This window comes from Sorghum bicolor, chromosome 4 (assembly GCF_000003195.3).
Source record: "Sorghum bicolor cultivar BTx623 chromosome 4, Sorghum_bicolor_NCBIv3, whole genome shotgun sequence".
NCBI lineage: Eukaryota > Viridiplantae > Streptophyta > Magnoliopsida > Poales > Poaceae > Sorghum > Sorghum bicolor.
Window position 1 is genome coordinate 48,100,978 of NC_012873.2, and position 17,841 is coordinate 48,118,818.

The following is a 17,841-nucleotide window of genomic DNA, read 5'->3' on the forward strand; positions in this document are numbered from 1 at the left end:
GTTCAATTTTGTCTGAAATTTCACTTAGAAGATCACAAGTCTACTCTAGCATGGAAAAGTTGATAAGGGCGAGGACAGTTCAAAATGAAGATCATGGACCCAACAAGATACAAGGGACACATCATGCACCCGTCTATTATTCGAGAGGAGAGAGCATCGTACAAGATACAAGCTTGTGCAAATTTTAAACGAAGAAGATCAAAATTGTTCGTTAATAAACAAAAAATAATGTAAAAGGAAAAAAAAACAAACTCTTGCTGATTTTCGACGCTATAGCCCAGTCACATCTCCTTGAGCACACATTAGGCCCAGTCAGCCCACGCTGTCCAGCCTAGGGTTTTGTCTCCACCAAACGCTCCCCCCTTCTCCTATATAAATCATCCTCCGCCGCCACGCTTCATCTTCCCCTCGCGCACCGCTCCTCCCCCACCCCGCCGCCGCCGCCGCCGCCGCCGCAACTGCCACCGTCGCCATGGGTAAGCCACCGCCAGGGTTCCATCCTTCGTTGGGGTTGTCCTCCTTATCTTCGCGCCGATCTGACACCCCTTTTTGTTGTGTGGCGATGACCGGCAGCCCGGATCAAGGTGCACGAGCTCCGGGGGAAGAGCAAGACGGACCTGCAGGCGCAGCTCAAGGAGCTCAAGTCTGAGCTCTCCCTCCTCCGCGTAGCCAAGGTCACCGGCGGCGCACCCAACAAGCTCTCCAAGATGTGCGTATACCTGCAATCTCTTTTCTTCTGCAACCTCCTCTTTTCTAACGCAATCTCTTTTCTCCTGCTATTCTCTGGTCTTCACTGGACTGATCGAATCGAATTGTACCCGCTCCCCTGTGATTCTTCAGCAAGGTGGTGCGCACCTCGATCGCGCGCGTGCTCACGGTGATCTCGCAGAAGCAGAAGTCGGCGCTGCGGGAGGCGTACAAGAAGAAGAAGCTGCTCCCCCTCGACCTCCGCCCCAAGAAGACCCGTGCCATCCGCCGCCGCCTAACCAAGCACCAGGTATACACGCCATACTCCTCCTACGGCCACTGTCGCTCCGAGTGGTTTCACGCCGTAATTTTTATCTTATGAAACAAGATGTTCTAACTTCCATTTGATACTAACATCATAACTTAGTGAAATGAGGTGGGAACCTTGAGCATATATTATTCCAATGGCACTTATTTCCGATTTGATTGGCTTGTTTAAATAATTGGTATGTTATGTTCCTTCCTTGCTGGATAAATCATTAATTGATTAATTGATGTTTTCCTTTGAACTTCCTCTTGAGCCACATGAGCTAATGGATCTTTCTGTATGCAACTTTAGAAAGCGAATTAAGTTTCTTGAAAGCGAAGGTTCTCAATCAATTAACCAATGTGCTTGTGGTTGATGATGTTTTTCCTTCAATCTGTTCACACATGGGCTGTTGCTTGCTAGTTTAGGTAGGGTTGCCTGCGCGCATTAGCCAGTTGTGTTATCTTTCAATTGCTATGACACAGCACAAAGCTGGCATTATCAGTTCCTGATGGTGTGACATGTGATGTGAGAGTGTCAATTGAAACAATAACTTGTTTAAAATGTGACTCTGAATGCCAACTGATTGATATTCTGTTATCCATCATCAGCTGTTTGTAGCTGAAATTTTGCAGTCCATAATTCTTTTGAGTGATTGCTCTTTTGTGTTGTTTTTTTAATCATAGATGGCCTGACATTTTGATCTGTTTGTCCTGCAGCTTTCTCTGAAGACGGAGAGGGAAAAGAAGCGTGAGAAGTACTTCCCCATGAGGAAGTATGCTATCAAGGCCTAGGTCAGAACTGTGAGATGCTGTGCTTAGCATATCATCGGCTGTTCCTTTCCCTAGGAAGTGTTTTAAGTTTTGATTTGTATGGACATTTGCTGTGGTTTGAAAGTACAATGTATTTCCTCTGTTACCACAAATGCCTAGATTGGTTTGACTGGCAATTCGTATAGGCGTTCATATTTGATGGCAACTTCTCTTCGTCTACAATCTTATCACTAGATGTTTAACATTCATTATATCTGTATGACCGTTTGACCCAATTGCACTTGTGCTGTAATGTCTTTTGCTTCTCCTATGACAATACCATATGCTCTGTTTTTACATGCTGTATTAGGTTTGTCCTAAGTCAAACATTCCTTCACTATGCGGTGCTTCACATGTTAAAACAATGGTAACTTCTATGTTAACTTATACATTTTTATGTTAGCTTACACATTTTTTTGTAAAAAAATGGTCTTAGAAATGTTTGACTTGGGACAAACATATGACAATGTAAAAACAAATGGAGTAGTAGCAAACATTATCAAAATGCACAATAAGTCAGATGTGTGTTTTCATAATGTGTTTTGCTGTTGGCCATGCTGGGTTTGCAAAATTAGGCACCTCTAGTTGAGTGGATGAAGAGCAAGACTTCTGTTATTCGTGAGCATTGCTGTTTGAACTGAGTATAAACAATCCTACGTGCTTCTGAATTTGATTCACAAGTTCTGTTCGAACGGACTCCTGTGTTCTGAATTCGATTCACAAATTCTGTTCGAACCGACTATAAATAATCCTGCGCGGTGCTTCTGAATTTGATTCACAAAATCTGTTCAAACTGACTATAAACAATACTTTGTGGTGCTTCTGAATTTTATTTATGTAGGGTATTTGAGTCCATGTTTGATGCATTCCTTGTGCGGCACATGGAAACAAAAAGTACTACCTCGGTCCACGAAGAATTTTTTTATTTTAATTTTTTTTAAAAAACTATTTTTATTTTGACACGGAATTTTTTAACTAACCCCTATGGCTGCGCCACCATGCATGGCGTGATGTTCTAACACTGCCGCGCCATGGCGCAGCAGGGGGAACACGTGGCGCTAGGTGCCTTGCTGGCCCTGCTGTGCCATGGCCCGTGGCGTGGTAGGGCCAAATAAGACGCGCCAGGGGGAACACGTGGCGCTAGGTGCCTTGCTGGCCCTGCTGTGCCATGGCCCGTGGCGTGGTAGGGCCAAATAAGACCGTACGCGCGAGGTGAATTTTTTTATTTTTAGTCCAAATTTAACACATTTTAAATTTGATCTGGTTTTAAAAATATTTTCGAAACTAGTCTGTTTGGCCCCGCCACCATGTATGGCGGGGCAAATGAACAGTACCCCGCCATGCATGGCGGCGGGTCAAGGTGCCACCTGGCCTGGCACCTCTAGTGGTGTCTGCTGATGTGGCGGGATATGTGGCGAAGTGTACCCCGCTGTTCATCATGGCGGGTTAGGCAACCCCGCTGTCCATCATGGCGGGTATGGAGCAGCACCTGCATGCGATGTACAACCTTGTTTAGTTCCAAAATTTTTTGGAAAATAGTTATTTTACCACTTTTCGTTTGTATGTGACAAATATTATTTAATTATAAACTAATTAGGCTTAACAGATTTGTCTTGAAAATTACAAATAAACTGTGCAATTAATTTTTATTTTTATCTATATTTAATGTTTTATACATGTGTCTAAAGATTCGATATAATAAAAAATCTTGAAATTTTTTGGGTTTTGAAAGGAACTAAACAAGGCCGTGGACTAACCAGCAGGAAACGCCCGGCGATGTCAGGTCTTGTTTAGTTCTCAAAAGATTTTACAAAATTTTTTAGATTCTTTATCACATCGAATCTTTAAACATATGAATAAAGTATCAAATATAGACGAAAATAAAAACTAATTGCGCAGTTTGGTCGGAATTGACGATACGAATCTTTTAAACCTAGTTAGTTCATGATTGGACAATATTTGTTAAATATAAACGAAAATGCTACAACGTCGATTTGCTAAAATTTTTTGGAAAACCTTCTTGTGATCGGAGAGTGTTCGGCGTGGCGGTGCACTGTCCTTCGTGTCACGTCTTGTCAGCATGTCGTTGGTCTTGCCGATGGAATATTAAATGTGCTGTAAAATTTTTTAATTTCCTATCACATTGAATTTTTAGACTCATGCATATAGTATTAAATTTAGACGAAAATAAAAACTAATTACACAGTTTGGTCGGAATTGACGAGACGAATCTTTTGAGCCTAGTTAGTTCATGATTAGACGATATTTATCAAATACAAACGAAAATGCTACAGTGTCAATTTCCTAAAAAAAATTGGAACTAAACAAGACCTCATTGGAGGATGTAGAAAAGAGAGAGAGCGGGGGAGTCAGCCGGTGGCTTTTGGTGAGCCTCGACATACCCCGCCATGATGGGTGGCAGGGTATGTCTAACCCGCCATGATCCATGGTGGGATACACGTCAACAACTTTTGATGTTGCATGTCACGTGGCAGCTATACCCCGCCGCCATGCGTGGCGGGGTACAGTTCATTTGCCCCTCCATGCATGGTGGCGGGGCCAAACGGCCTAGTTTTAAAAATATTTTTGAACCTGGATCAAATTTGAAATATGTTTTGAATTTGGACTAAAAATAAAAAAAATTCCGCGAGGTTGGGCAGCCTAGTCTTATTTTGATTGCCTGTTCCGTCACCGCTGCTCCCTGCTGCCTTTCTGTGCACCTGTAAGTGCATTTGCCCCCGATGGGGGTTTTAATAATTAATGACAATCAAATTAGGGACTAACATATTTATCGAGCATAATTTACAGGTGTTGGTCCATTGATAAAATTGAACAAAATATTTGATGAATCACCCTAAAATTTTCAATGAATGAACGGTGTTTCGACTCAAGCGGGTATAAAATTTTTTATTCTTTGTTGAGTTATAGGAAACGCAAATTATGTTGGTAACATGGACTCAAATTAGGGACTAACATGTTTATCAAGATGGATGCAAATTAAATTGGTAAGATGAGAATAAGGGTGCTCAGGTCTATATATACTTAATGCGCTTGAGAGACACTCACACTCACGGGCACTTAGTAGAGTTCTTTTCTGCGAGGGTGCACCGGTAGTACCAACGCTCTGGGTCGGTGGTACCGGCAAGTCAAAGCCATGCTCAGTGGCCTCTCTAGGATCTGTGAGATTTTGAACTGCCAGTGGTACCGGGCTTAGGCCGGTAGTACCGGTGAAATGCTGGTAGTACCGGTGGGTCAAATTTGCGCCAACTCTGATTGCGTAGATTTGAATTGTCAGTGGTAACGGCCTTCCATCGGTGGTACCGGCGATGGTCGGTAGTACCGACACAAGCCCTGTGATACGGTAGGGTTATTTCTCGCGCACTTTAGAGTCTCCTAATGGTCAGTTCTGAGGTAGCCGGAGGTACCGGTGGTTTCACCGGTAGTACTGGCAGTTGTTCAAAACATATGTATAAATAGTTCTTTCCTTATTTCTAACTGTTAGCTCTCCCATTCCTTCGACTCTACATCTAAGAAAACTGTCTCCAAGCTTTGACTCACCCACTCTCTCTCCCTCTTTGCTCGTAGTCTTCAGTCTTTGAGAGATTCGAGCTAGAGAAGTGATATTAGAGAGTTGGGAGCTTCGATTCGCGACTTCAGCACTTGGTTTCTTCGTCTTGCCGGTTGGTTTGCATTCGTTACTCTTAGGTTCTTGGAACCCTAGCCGGCTAGGCGTTCTTCATGGTTTCCCATGTTGATTCACTTGTGAGGGCATCTTGAAGTGTTTGTATTACCCTTTGATTCTTAGTGGAAATCTCGAGTTAACCTTCGTGGTTGCTTGAGGAAGGAGACCTAAGTGGTCGGACTTTTGTGGTCACCTTAATAATGGGGACGTAGGAACTCCTAAGTGGGGATTGCCGAACCTCGGGAAAAATATCTTATCTTGCTGTGGAGGTAGTTTTGACTACCCTTGTTCTTGTGTTCTTCCTCTCTACCCCCTTTCATAGATAAACAAGGGTCGATCTACGTTTTGGAGAGGAACCAAGTCAAAGAAACTTCAACATCATCCTCTCCTACATCTAGGAGAGTGGGGTAACTCACAGATTTGAAATCTAAACTAAATATACTCTAATTTCGTAGCCTTCTTCGGGTGTCGGTAGTACTGGCTGTCTTACACCTTTAGTAACGGCCCAAATTGTCAGTGGTACCGACAGGCATATAAACTTCCGCAACTTGAGTTTAAAGTTTCAGGTTTTTAAGATACGCCTATTCACCCCTTTCTAGGCCAATTAGATCCTTTCACTTGGTGTTAGAGCAAGATTCCTCATACAAACGCTTCACCACGTCAGGACCAACATTGGGCAAGATGGATCCAATGGCACAAAAGCAAATTGTTAATCAAATCACAACATAGATCACTGCATCCTTGCAGTTGCAGCAACAAGAACAAATGCAGAAGATGCAAGCAGAGCTTGATAAGATGAGAGAGCTCCTAGGAAAGAAGAATCATGAATTGGATAGCGAAGGTGGAAATGAAGATGCTAGCAAAACATCAAAGAACTACAACAAAGCTAGTTTGATTATGGTGGTTCAAGCAAGAATCTCAATGATCAATCCTGGAAAACCATCTCCATTTGATGGTGTAAGGTACACCGATTGGGCTCATAGGATGAAGTTGCATCTCATAGCTACAAGATGTTGGGAAGTGGTGGACATTGGAGTAAATCCACCGCAAGATCCAAATGAGTGGACACCCGAAGATGAGAGAGATTTTCACCTAAATGCAACGACAGCAAGCTTGATCTTGCAATGTCTCACTTCGTAGGACAACAACAAGGTGAATGGTATGGTGAATGCAAAGCAAATCTAAGTCACTTTGAAGGTGTCATTTGAAGGCGACAAGAGTGTAAGAGTTGGAAACATTGAGCTTTTGCAAAGCAAGATTGGAAACTTTTTCATATTCGAGGGAGAAACAACAAAAGCCATGTTTGATAGATTCATGTCCTTGATCAACCAAATTAGAGCACTCGAAGCAAAAACATGGGATGACAACTCTGCAGCAAGAAAGATTTATAGAGTGTACAACCTTATGATCATCTAACTCATCACAACCGTAGCCTCTAATCTTGCCCACTATGGACATCAACCTATCAAACATCTCTTGTGGCCCTTCTCCATCCAAGATAATAAACTGGTCAAGCTTGGCCATCATCAAATTAATTCTTGCCTTCCTTACTTTATCAACTCCTTCATGTGCAAGGTGCAAAGTATCCCATATTTGCTTGGCAATGTCAACACTAATCACTCTATTATACTCATCACCATCCAAAGCACTAAGAAACACACTTGTGGCTTGACCATTGAGGTGAAGATTCTCATCTCTTCTAGTGTTGGGTTCTTGGGATCAACTAGTGACTCAAACCCATTGCAAACAACCTCCCAAATACCGGGGTGGAGACCTATAAGATAAGCTCTCATCAAGTGCTTCCACTTGGCAAAGTTAGTCCCATCGAAATGAGGTAACTTCCCTGCGGGCACATTGATAAAAGACTTGTGATCATGGTTAGTCATAGACATAGAAGAATAGTTAAAGGATACGACGACATATTTGTTGTTGTCATTCTTCTTGCCCTTTCCTTTCTTATCCTTCTTGCTATGCACTTGATAGGATTCATCATCAGCACAATCTTCAGAGCTGCTAGAAAGCTCACTAGAAGATGTGTTGGGAGCTTTGGCTCCTTCCTCCTTCCTAGCTTCCCTTCTCTTTCTTCTTTTCTTCTCTCTTGAGCCTTCTAGCTTCTTTTCTTGCTTTCTTCTCATCTAACCGTTGTCACTCTTTCTTCTTTTCTCTTGCTTCTCTTTTGAGCTTTCTTGCTTCTTTCTTCTTTCTTCTTTCTCATCTCTTCTTCATTGAGAACCTTTTCACCATCAGTATGCTCAAGATGAGGAAGTGTGGTGTTGCTTGTTGTTGACACACTAAGTTGACTGCTATCAGTGTCAGTGTAATGCAAGCCCACTTCCTCCTGATGGACTTTTTGTAGGCTTCACACCGCCTGATCCTCCTCTGGGCTCCATACCTCACGCGGTGAAGTGCACACGAGGTAACCAGCTTTGATACCACTTGTAAGGATCATTGGTACGCCTAGAGGGGGGTGAATAGGCTGAAAGGATAAAGATGCCCAAGAGGGGGTGAATTGGGCTTCTCTAAAAATTTAAACAATCTACAAGCTCCAATTCAACCCCTTGTGCCTAAGTGTGTACTAGAGAGCTACCGGATAAAAGTTCTACAATCTAGTTCCAATCCTATTCTAGCATGACAATTCTAGGAATGTAAAATGCTCAAAGTAAATGCTAGAATGTAAAAGGATGAGAGCAAGAAGAACGCACCGATGTTTTGTGAGGTATCGGAGAGTCGCCACTCTCCACTAGTCCTTGTTGAAGCATCTGCGCAAGGGCCTTGCTCCCCTTTGGTCCGCGCAAGGACCAAGTGCTCTCTACTGGCTGATTCTTCGACACTCCATCGCGGTGAAACGCCTAAAACACTCACAAGCTTGACACGAGCCACCTACAAGAACTTTGGGCGGTCTTCGTGCCTTCAATCACCACCGAACCGTCTAGGTGATGGCAATCACCAAGAGTAACAAGGAAAGAACTCTCACTTGACCCAAACAAGGCTCTAGAGAGTGGTGGATGCACACTTGAACTCTTGGAACTCAACTAGAGAAGGATTCACTCAAGAAATCACTCAATTCATAATCCTCTCTAGGCTCTTGCTTCTCTCTTGCACCACAAGGTGTTTCTCATCTGATCAAATGGACAAGAGACCTCCCATGGAAAAGGTGGAGGAGTATAAATAGTCCCCATCAAGTCCAAGGGCCGGCCACCTGAATTGCTCAGAAAACGGGAGCACCGGACGCGCTCAATGTTGCACCGAACTCGCTCCGCAGAGCATCCGGTGCCCCACTAACGGCTAACTGTACTTGATCTGCCACACACCAGACGCGCCCATAGTGAGTCCGGTGACTCACCTAGATCCCGTCCGGTGAGAGGGCAAACTTCAACCCTCTCTGGGTACGGGACCGGACGCACTCCAGTGGGTCCGGTGCGTGCGTCCGGTGCTTGGTCAAACTGCAAACCTCCCTGGGTATGGGACCGGACGCACCCCGATGAGTCTGGTGCATGCGTCCGGTGCTTAACCCTAGGCACCCAGACATGCTGACCCAAGTCAGCACCACCAGACGCACTCACAGAGCGTCCGGTGCTGTTTCAGCACCCAAACTTCGTTGAAACTTGAACTTTCCAAAACAAAGTTTGGTTCTCTCAATCTAAGGACTTTCTCAGAGCTTCCTAGTGCTAGGTTTACCACGTGTGCACCACACCTAAACCTAAAGCCTTGTCTAGGTCAAGCTACCCGCTCATTGCCCCCCTTAATAGTACGGTCAAAGGAAAAACAAAGTCCTAAACTACTCTAAGTGCCCTTCTTCACCATATGGCACCTAGACCTAGTCTAGTCTCGATGATGTCCAACCATCCTTTGAAAGTCGAAACGATTTCCACCATTAAGTCGACATGAACGATCTAGTCCATCGATCATCATTACCATGACCTAACATAAATGACTTTGCCTCTGCAAAACATACGTTAGTCATAGTAATCAGCATTGTCATTAATCACCGAAACTCATTGGGGGCCTAGATGCTTTCATAGGCGTATCTACTAATTTTCTACACAACTCAAAGTCACTTGTCAACAACTGTCGGAAGTTATGTCAGTTCATGTCAGAACTTCTGACATCGTCAGAAGTTCTAACGCCTATGGGAAATGAACTACAAGTGCCCAAATAAACTTTATGAAGGCAATAACTTACAACCCTACTTCCTAATGGTAAGATGAAGTAGTCCAAGTGCTTCCTTGACCTTGGACTACCACCAATTTGTAGATCGGGACCAAAACCTAAGAAATGGCTTGAGGGAGAAAGAGACAACGAAGAACAAGTAATATCAAGTAATCACAACAACAAAAAGCACATGGGACACAAGGATTTATCCTGAGGTTTGGCTCGCCACTAAGGCTTACGTACATCCTCGTTGTTGAGGTGACCACTAAGGTCGGAGTCTCTTTCACCTCCTTGCCTCTCTCAAGCAACCACAAAGGTAAACTTGAGTTCTTCACTAGAAAATCAAGGGTAATACAAACTTCCCAAGGTGCTCCCACAGATCAGGAGCTCTTGGGCGATGCCTAGCCACTAGGGTTCCAAGTACCTCAGAGTAATAGATGCAAATCCAACCGGCTTGACGAAGAACTCAAGTGCTCAAGCTTGCTAGATGATTTTCTCACTCAATCCACTCCCTATCACTCAAATCCTTAGGGAATTGAAGTTTGGAGCAAAGGGGAGAAGAGAGGAGAGCCTTGAGAGCTTCAGAGCTGTTGGGGTCATGAGTGAGTTGCTTAGAATGAGTCCATATGGTTAGAAACGAGGAGAAAGCTATTTATACAAGAAGCTGAAAACTAACCATTTAGATCTACATTAGAAGTTCCAACACGGATCTCGGGACTTCTAACATACGCTAAAAACACAATTCACCTTGGTGAGAAGTCTATACAAAACTAGTCAACATTATCAGTTTCGATACACGTCATCACTTCTGACACTAAAGGGTTGAGATGGCGGACTAGAGGTGGTGTGAATAGTCCTTTCTAAAACTTATCACACCGACTAACCAAAACTAATACGGAATTAAAACTATTGGTCTAGCCAAGACTATACCCCTCTATCTAAGTTCTCTAGCACCTTATAAAAGATCCTAAACAAGCAAACAAGGTGCTACCTTAGCAAGAGCTCACCTAACCAATTCTAGAAGTAAGGTCACACAAACCTATACCACTAGTACTTTTCAAACCGTGGGAGCTTCTACATAACTAGTAAGCAAAAGCACAAAGCTCCTAAGCTCACTAGCAATGCTCAATAACAAGGCAACCGATGCCAAATTATAGAGCGCAACTTACTTAGCTACACAAATTAAGCAATGTGACTAACAATGTTACACAAACTAGATTAGCCACGCAAGGGAACTACTTCTAGATACACAAGCGAGAAGGTAACTAGCAAGCTACACAAGCTAACTAATTACAAGAGCAACAACACAAGCACAAGTATATGAATGTAAGAACAAGCTTGTGTTAGGGACTTGCAAACTAACGGGAAGAACAATGTTAACACGAAGATTTTCTCCCGAGGGTCACTTGGTTGCCACCAAGCTACTTCCCTGTTTTGTCGACCAACACTTGGTGGTTTGGCAGCTAAGAGATGTTACACGAACCTCGTCCTCACTAGGACACCGCAAGAGCCTACCCACAAGTGAGGTAGCTCAATGACACGCACAATCTAATAGAGTTGCTCTTCGCGATCCCCACGGGGTGAGCACCGTACCCCTCACAATCTCTTCTCTGGAGCACCGCACAATCTCCTTGCGTGCTTTGACAGAGTCACAAGCCACCAAGCCATCTAGGAGGTGGAAACCTCCAAGAGTAACAAGCACCACCGGCTTGCAACACTGGCACCTAGTGCCACTCAATGCAATCTCTCGATGCAATCGCATAGAATTGCTCACTTACACAATTGGATGATCACTATCAAGCTTATGTGAGTTAGAGGCTTCACTAGCACTCCCCAAGCATGGACACTAAGTCCTAAGGGTGCCAAGCACCAGCCAAGGCTGACCACCACTGCTATTTATAGCCCGAAGAGTTGAAATAGTCGTTGCCTCTTCACTAGGCAAAACACGTGGGCACCGGACGCGCTGTAGGGAGCCACCGGACGCTCGAACCCAGCGTCCGGTGCTTAGACGACAGCCATGTGTCACTAGCCATTAGAACTCGACCGTTGCGCGCACCCACCCGAAGCAGTAGCACCAGACGCTCTGCTGGTGCACACTGGACCCGTGGTAGAGAGAGTATAAAACACGCGGGATCATCGGACGCAACCACCTGATGTCATGCACCACTGGACGTGCGAACAGTGTCCGCCCTGCGTCCGATGCGTGCGTATGAAGCGCACTTCTCACTCGCGCCAGAAACTAACAATACACCGAACGCATAGGTTGAGCATCCGATGCCTCCGAGGCCAGCGTCCGGTGAGTGTTTTTCCAGTGAAAACACTCCCGCGACTTCTCCAAATTTCCCACCAGTGTAATAGAAAATATGCACTTAATTTTCTCAAAAGCGTCGAATCCCGCGGAGCAAGCTCGGCGAGAGGGAGAGAGGAACCCAACCCCCTCTCTACCCTAGGAACTCCTCCTTTGCAAATGTGCTAATACCATCAAGTGTACACCACCAAGTGCAAGTGTGTTAGTATTTCACAAACATTTTCCTAAAGGAGTTAGCCTCTCAACTTGCCACGCCACTCGATTCTAACACATATGCAAAGTTAGATCGCTCAAGTGGCACTAGATGACCGATATGCAAATAAGTTTGCCCCTCTTGATAGTACGACCATCTATCCTAAATCCGGTCATAATCTTGTCTACACACCTATGACCGGTGAAATGGAAATGCCCTAGGTTATACCTTTGCCTTGCGCTATCTATTCCATCTCCTCCAATGTTGATGCAACACATGCACCAATCAATCACCAAATGATATGATCCACTTCATATCATCACATGACCGTATTGGTTTATCGATCTTGACCTCACTTGCTCTTCACCGTTGCTTTGGTCCATCGACGCCAAGTCTTGCTCAAGCTTCACCGTCACACACAGTCTCTCGCTTCAAAGCCTTTCGACTTGCCCTTCACACTTGCAACCGGTCCATCAAGACAAGCCTCATCTTGATCTTCTCCATCTTGGTCACATGACTTCATGTCATGTCTCATATTATTTTACCTAAGTTGTCACTCAATTACTAAAACTAAACAAGGACCTTTCAGACACGTCATCAGTTTTGACATACGTCGGGACTTCCAACGCAAGCATGAGTAGAGATAGCAAGAGGGCCATGTGTTGGGACTTCTGATGAACGTCATCACTTCCGACATACGTCATCAGTTCTGACGTACATTGGGACTTTCGACACAAGCGTGAGTAGAGGTAGCAAGAGGGCTAGGTGTCGGGACTTCCGACGAACGTCATCACTTTCGACATACATCATCACTTCTGACATACGTCGGGACTTCCGACACCCCAAGTCTCAAAAATTATTCTACATGCTCGTGAAGTGCTAAAGTGTCTCTCTTTTTATTTAGTTTTAATACTTGAGCACTCTATCTTCCTCAGACCATCTAAATTTGCATCCCTCTTTATAGTGCGACATAGACTCGAGATCAAATATCAAAGAATTTAAACGCCTTTGAGTCCATCATCACATCATTTGGTAATTTGGGTTTTTTCATCCACATCTCATGTGTTATCCTCATTCTTATTTTACATGCTTGTCGTCTCAACAAATCTCATTAGTCCCCTAATTGTGTGGTCATTATCACCAAAACCCACAACTATGGCTTGATTGCACTTACAGGTGACCTCCCACACTATCATTGATTGATCCAAGGTACATCTTCATCTTTCTCTTCCAATAGTCAAATGAGCTTGTGCCATCAAAGAATAGTGATTTGCCCCCAACATGGTTGAACACTACTTGAGCCATATCTTGCACGGAAGGTTGTTAAGCCTTGATTAAATAGTGATCACAGCTCCTACATCACTTGAAAGATCCAATATGGCTAGAGGGGGGTGAATAGCCTATTTAAAAATCTATAAAGCACTTGAGCAAAGATTAGTACAACAAATGGTGTTATGCAATTTCAATCTAGCTCTACAAGGGTTGCAAGCCACCTATCCAACAATTCTAGTTTCTAAGATCATTAGGCATACAAGAGGTAGGTTACTACAAGCTAAACTAGTGAACTAAGCTACACAAGGTAAAGCAAGCAACTAAACTAATTACACTACTATGTGGGAATATAAGAGGAGAGATGTGATCTTTATACCATCGTGTAGGGGATGAACCAATCACCTATATATGAGCAAATAATCACTGGTGGAATGCCAATCAATCACAAGTGAGGTAACTCAATGACACATGCAATCCACTAGAGTTGTCTTTGGTGCTCTGCCAAGAAGGCACAAGAAACCCTCACAATCATCAGGAGATGGCCACAAACAATCATTAACTCGTGCCAATGCTCCATCATTGCTCCAAATCATCTAGGTTGCCGCAAACACTAAGAGTAACAAGAAAAAACCACAACCATAACAATCCCTAAGTGCCACTAGATGCAATCACTCATGCAAATACACTTGAAATCACTCCTAATCTCACAAAGATCAAGAATCTATGAAGGAGATGAGTGGGAGGTGTTTCCTTAGGCTCACAAGGATATCAAGCATGTCAAAGTGCCAAGAGGAGACACCCTTGAGCTGGCCAACAAGTATTTATAGTGGTCCCCAAAGAATAGAGTCATTACCCTCTAGAAAGTGCCTTTGTTGAGGGCATCAGACGCTGCCCAGCATCTGATGTTGCCCTACCAGTGCGACTCGATTGCTGCAACATGTCTTTACTTAAACATGACCCATTAATTCCCAATGGTCACTTAAATGTTGAAGATCATAGTTAGTGAACGTCGGGCGCATCAGCTGCTACGCACCAGACGCGCCACCCTAGCACCGGACGCTACTTAGTAAGGATGAGAAACCGTTAGGGACATGTCTGATGTGTTCGATGGTGTTGCATTGGACACAACCAATGTCCAATGAGCACAACACTAAAACCCTATCTCGTGACCCTATTGACGTCACAACTCACCAGATGCTCAAACAATGACTGGCCCGTGTCCGACATGAACCCATCGGATGCTCCGACACTTCGCTTAGAAGAGTGACACTAAGTAACAATGCACCAGACGCTAATCAGTGTCCGACGCCACTGCTGTTAGCGTCCAGTGACACTCCTATGACTTCATCAAACTTTCCATTGGTGCAATAGAAAAATATGCATTTCATCTTCTCAAAAGTATCAAATCCCACCTTGCAAGCTCGGCGAGAGGGAGAGAGAGACCCAACTCCTCTCCACATCTTCAACCCTTGCTCAAACGTGCTAACCACCAAGTGTTTCACCTTATGCACATGTGTTTGCATATTTTCACAAACATTTTCAAGGGTTAAGTTAGCACACTAGGTACTAAATGCATGCACATGATTAATAACACCTAGTGGCACTCGATAGACTGCATAGCCAAAGAATTCCTCTCTTTATGGTATGACTATCTATCCTAAATGTGATCACACCCTCTATGGTGTCTTGATCACTAAACCAAAATCCTAAGCAGTACCTTTGCCTTGATCTTTATAGGGTTTTGTTTTTGTCTTTCTTCTTTCCATGTTGAGCACTTAGTCATCTTGTGGTCATCACCATCATCACCATGATTGTCTCTTGCTTCATCACTTGGCATGTACCAACCTCATCTAATCTGCACACACTTAGCATAGAGGTTAGTACTTTGGGTTTATCAATTACCTAAAACCAAACTAGGGCTTTGAGGCGTCATCGTAGGGAGGGATTCGATCAATAGTCGGGCATCGCATAGCTGGCTCCCAGTGTAGTGCTTGCATGGCTGGTCATTGGCCACGATGTTGTTGATAATGATGTCACTGTGCAACTCAGCGACATGCTCAACAAAGAGGTAGCCGAGGTCGTGACGGGCGCAGCCACATGGAGTAGAGGATTCAGCGTGCTTGGTAAAGCAAGTTGGGTCTTGCTAAGATGCTCACAGACGAGGAGGCATACGATGTCAGCATGGTCCAGCATGTAGCTCGCTGTGGCTGCTGTGACGAGGTGGTGAGGGCACGTCCTCGGCCATGGTAGGGTTCATGCATGACATCATGCAGACAGGGCCAGGGTCGACAAGGATGGTCGTGGTGTGATGGTGGAGCACGATCGTACTCCCCAGGGCGGTGACCGCTCGTAGCTCCTCGATGTGGTAGGGAGAGGGTGATGGCACCGTAGTGAGCCGGTGGTGCAGGTTGTGGCCACGACGAGGATGTGGTGGCTTGATGATGAAGCGACAAGGTCGCACATGCTCGATAGCATCGAGGACAACTCGAGTAGAGCTCATGGGGCGACTATGACATTGGCACGATGGCGAGCGGGGTTGATGACACAACCGCAGGAATGTCCAGCGAATCCACGCAATGGGGTGGAGGAGGACTGGGTGGCCATGGCATGTTGGCTATTGGCAGCGATGGTGCCCTAGTGGTGTGTCACACCCTAGTTTTTAAAATAAGACCAGAGTCATCATATGTGTGCCCAGGAAGTCCACACATACAACAAAAGAATAGAAATATCAGAATCAATATTATATAAAGTGGAAAACATATTTATAATAACACTTACAACTATCAGAGTATGCGGAAACAGTTGGTAGACTTCTTAGGCTCTATTCTTCTCAGGGACGGCTGACTGGGGGCTCCGTATGCCCAACACTTCTCATAAGGTTCTAGAAAACTCCATAACATCTCTATCCTTCTTCTGAGCAGCACTTTACTACACACTAGTGTGGGGCGGAAATAGCAAGGGTGAGTTCATGCTGAACTCAACAAGTATAGGCGGAAAGTACAATGACATGCAAGGCTTAATCAAAGAAAAAGCTGAGACTGTTTATCTGCAGTTGAGCTTTTTAGTTGGTAATTTTTATTACAACTCTATTATTAAAACAACCTATTACTAGTTGTGAGTAGAATATCCCAACCCTTAATTAGATGAAAGTAAATTAACAATACTTTTAGTCACCATTATAATAATAATAATTATTAAGACCTCCGAGGTAGCAACCTCGGATAGTAACTTGGGTAGCAACCCCATTAATGTCATGGGACAGCGATCCCAATTAAGAACACAGGATAGCAATCCTACCAACATAGAACAGCCATTCTACAAAGCACGAGGTAGCAACCCCAACCAAGTTCCGCTTCCAAGTTCCATGTGATTCGAATTTGCTCATCATGTGAGAGTCTAGGCCACTCGTGACCGTGAGCACGACTGATATATCAGTTTGATCAAACTTTACAGAGGTTGTACACTTTCACTTCAAGTCGTGATTCCCATTTGCCTGGGGTCGCAACTCCCCAAAACACTACCAAGGTGAGCAGGCAGGGTTTCACTATGAGACTTTTCACAGGTTCTAGCTAATAGAGTGCTCATAAGTTTTGGCTGGAGCACGTGGCAGCCGTGCCCATATCAATGGGACCTCAAACTGACCGACCTCTTAATATGAATACCCAAGCTACTTCCTTATGCCTACCTAGAAAGTTACACCCTACAAGTAGAGGTCCTGATACTACGTCAAGCCAGAGCCATATAGCTTGAAGCTGTACTATAAGTCTCAAAGGGGCGCGCTCCACGACTAAGTCCTTACGGAGGGTGGCAACGAGTACCCCCGAAAATAAGGCCAAGCTCCAGTACTCGTTCCCCCTTTCCTTAACAAACCATGATGCTCGCAAGCACCACAACATCTCCATCACCGAAGTGACCATTGTTCATCATTTAATCATCATTAAAGAATTTATTAAGCAAGATTATTTACTTTCATTTATGATATAGAATAGATGAGCAGAGCAGCTAAGCATATCTACTGTTCACTATACTACCCATGTATAAACCTAGGTATACAAGGAATAGTAGTAAAGGTCTAGTCGAGTCCTTAGGGTTTGAAGTATTAAGACTCATGCAATGAAAAGTAAATGTATTTGAAGTTCATAGGTACAATATGATCAAAGGGTGCCTGCACTTGCCTTTATTCCTAGTGTACAATTGCTCAGAATTCTTTGGCTTCTTTCTTGTGATCTCCAACTTCTGCTTCGACTGTCGGTCCTTAGCTCATGGTCTTCAGTGTTGACGAACCACACATCTTCTACTCGAAGCAAACAAGCAACACAAACAGATAAACAAACATGACTAGGAATAGACATCAATCAAAAGAAAGGCTTTGAAAGGGAGCGCACTAAACGACGTGGCTTGTTGCTACGATCGTGACAATGCGAGAAC

General features: G+C 44.2%; 1 protein-coding gene across 1 annotated transcript; it reads left to right on the plus strand.

Annotated features, from left to right (window-relative positions):
• Window positions 342–2,077, plus strand: LOC8056070 (60S ribosomal protein L35-4). The gene is made up of 4 exons (XM_002452089.2): window positions 342–476; window positions 574–709; window positions 841–997; window positions 1,714–2,077. The coding sequence occupies exons 1-4, from the start codon at window positions 473–475 to the stop codon at window positions 1,786–1,788; spliced, it is 372 nt and encodes a 123-aa protein (XP_002452134.1). The 5' UTR covers window positions 342–472; the 3' UTR covers window positions 1,789–2,077.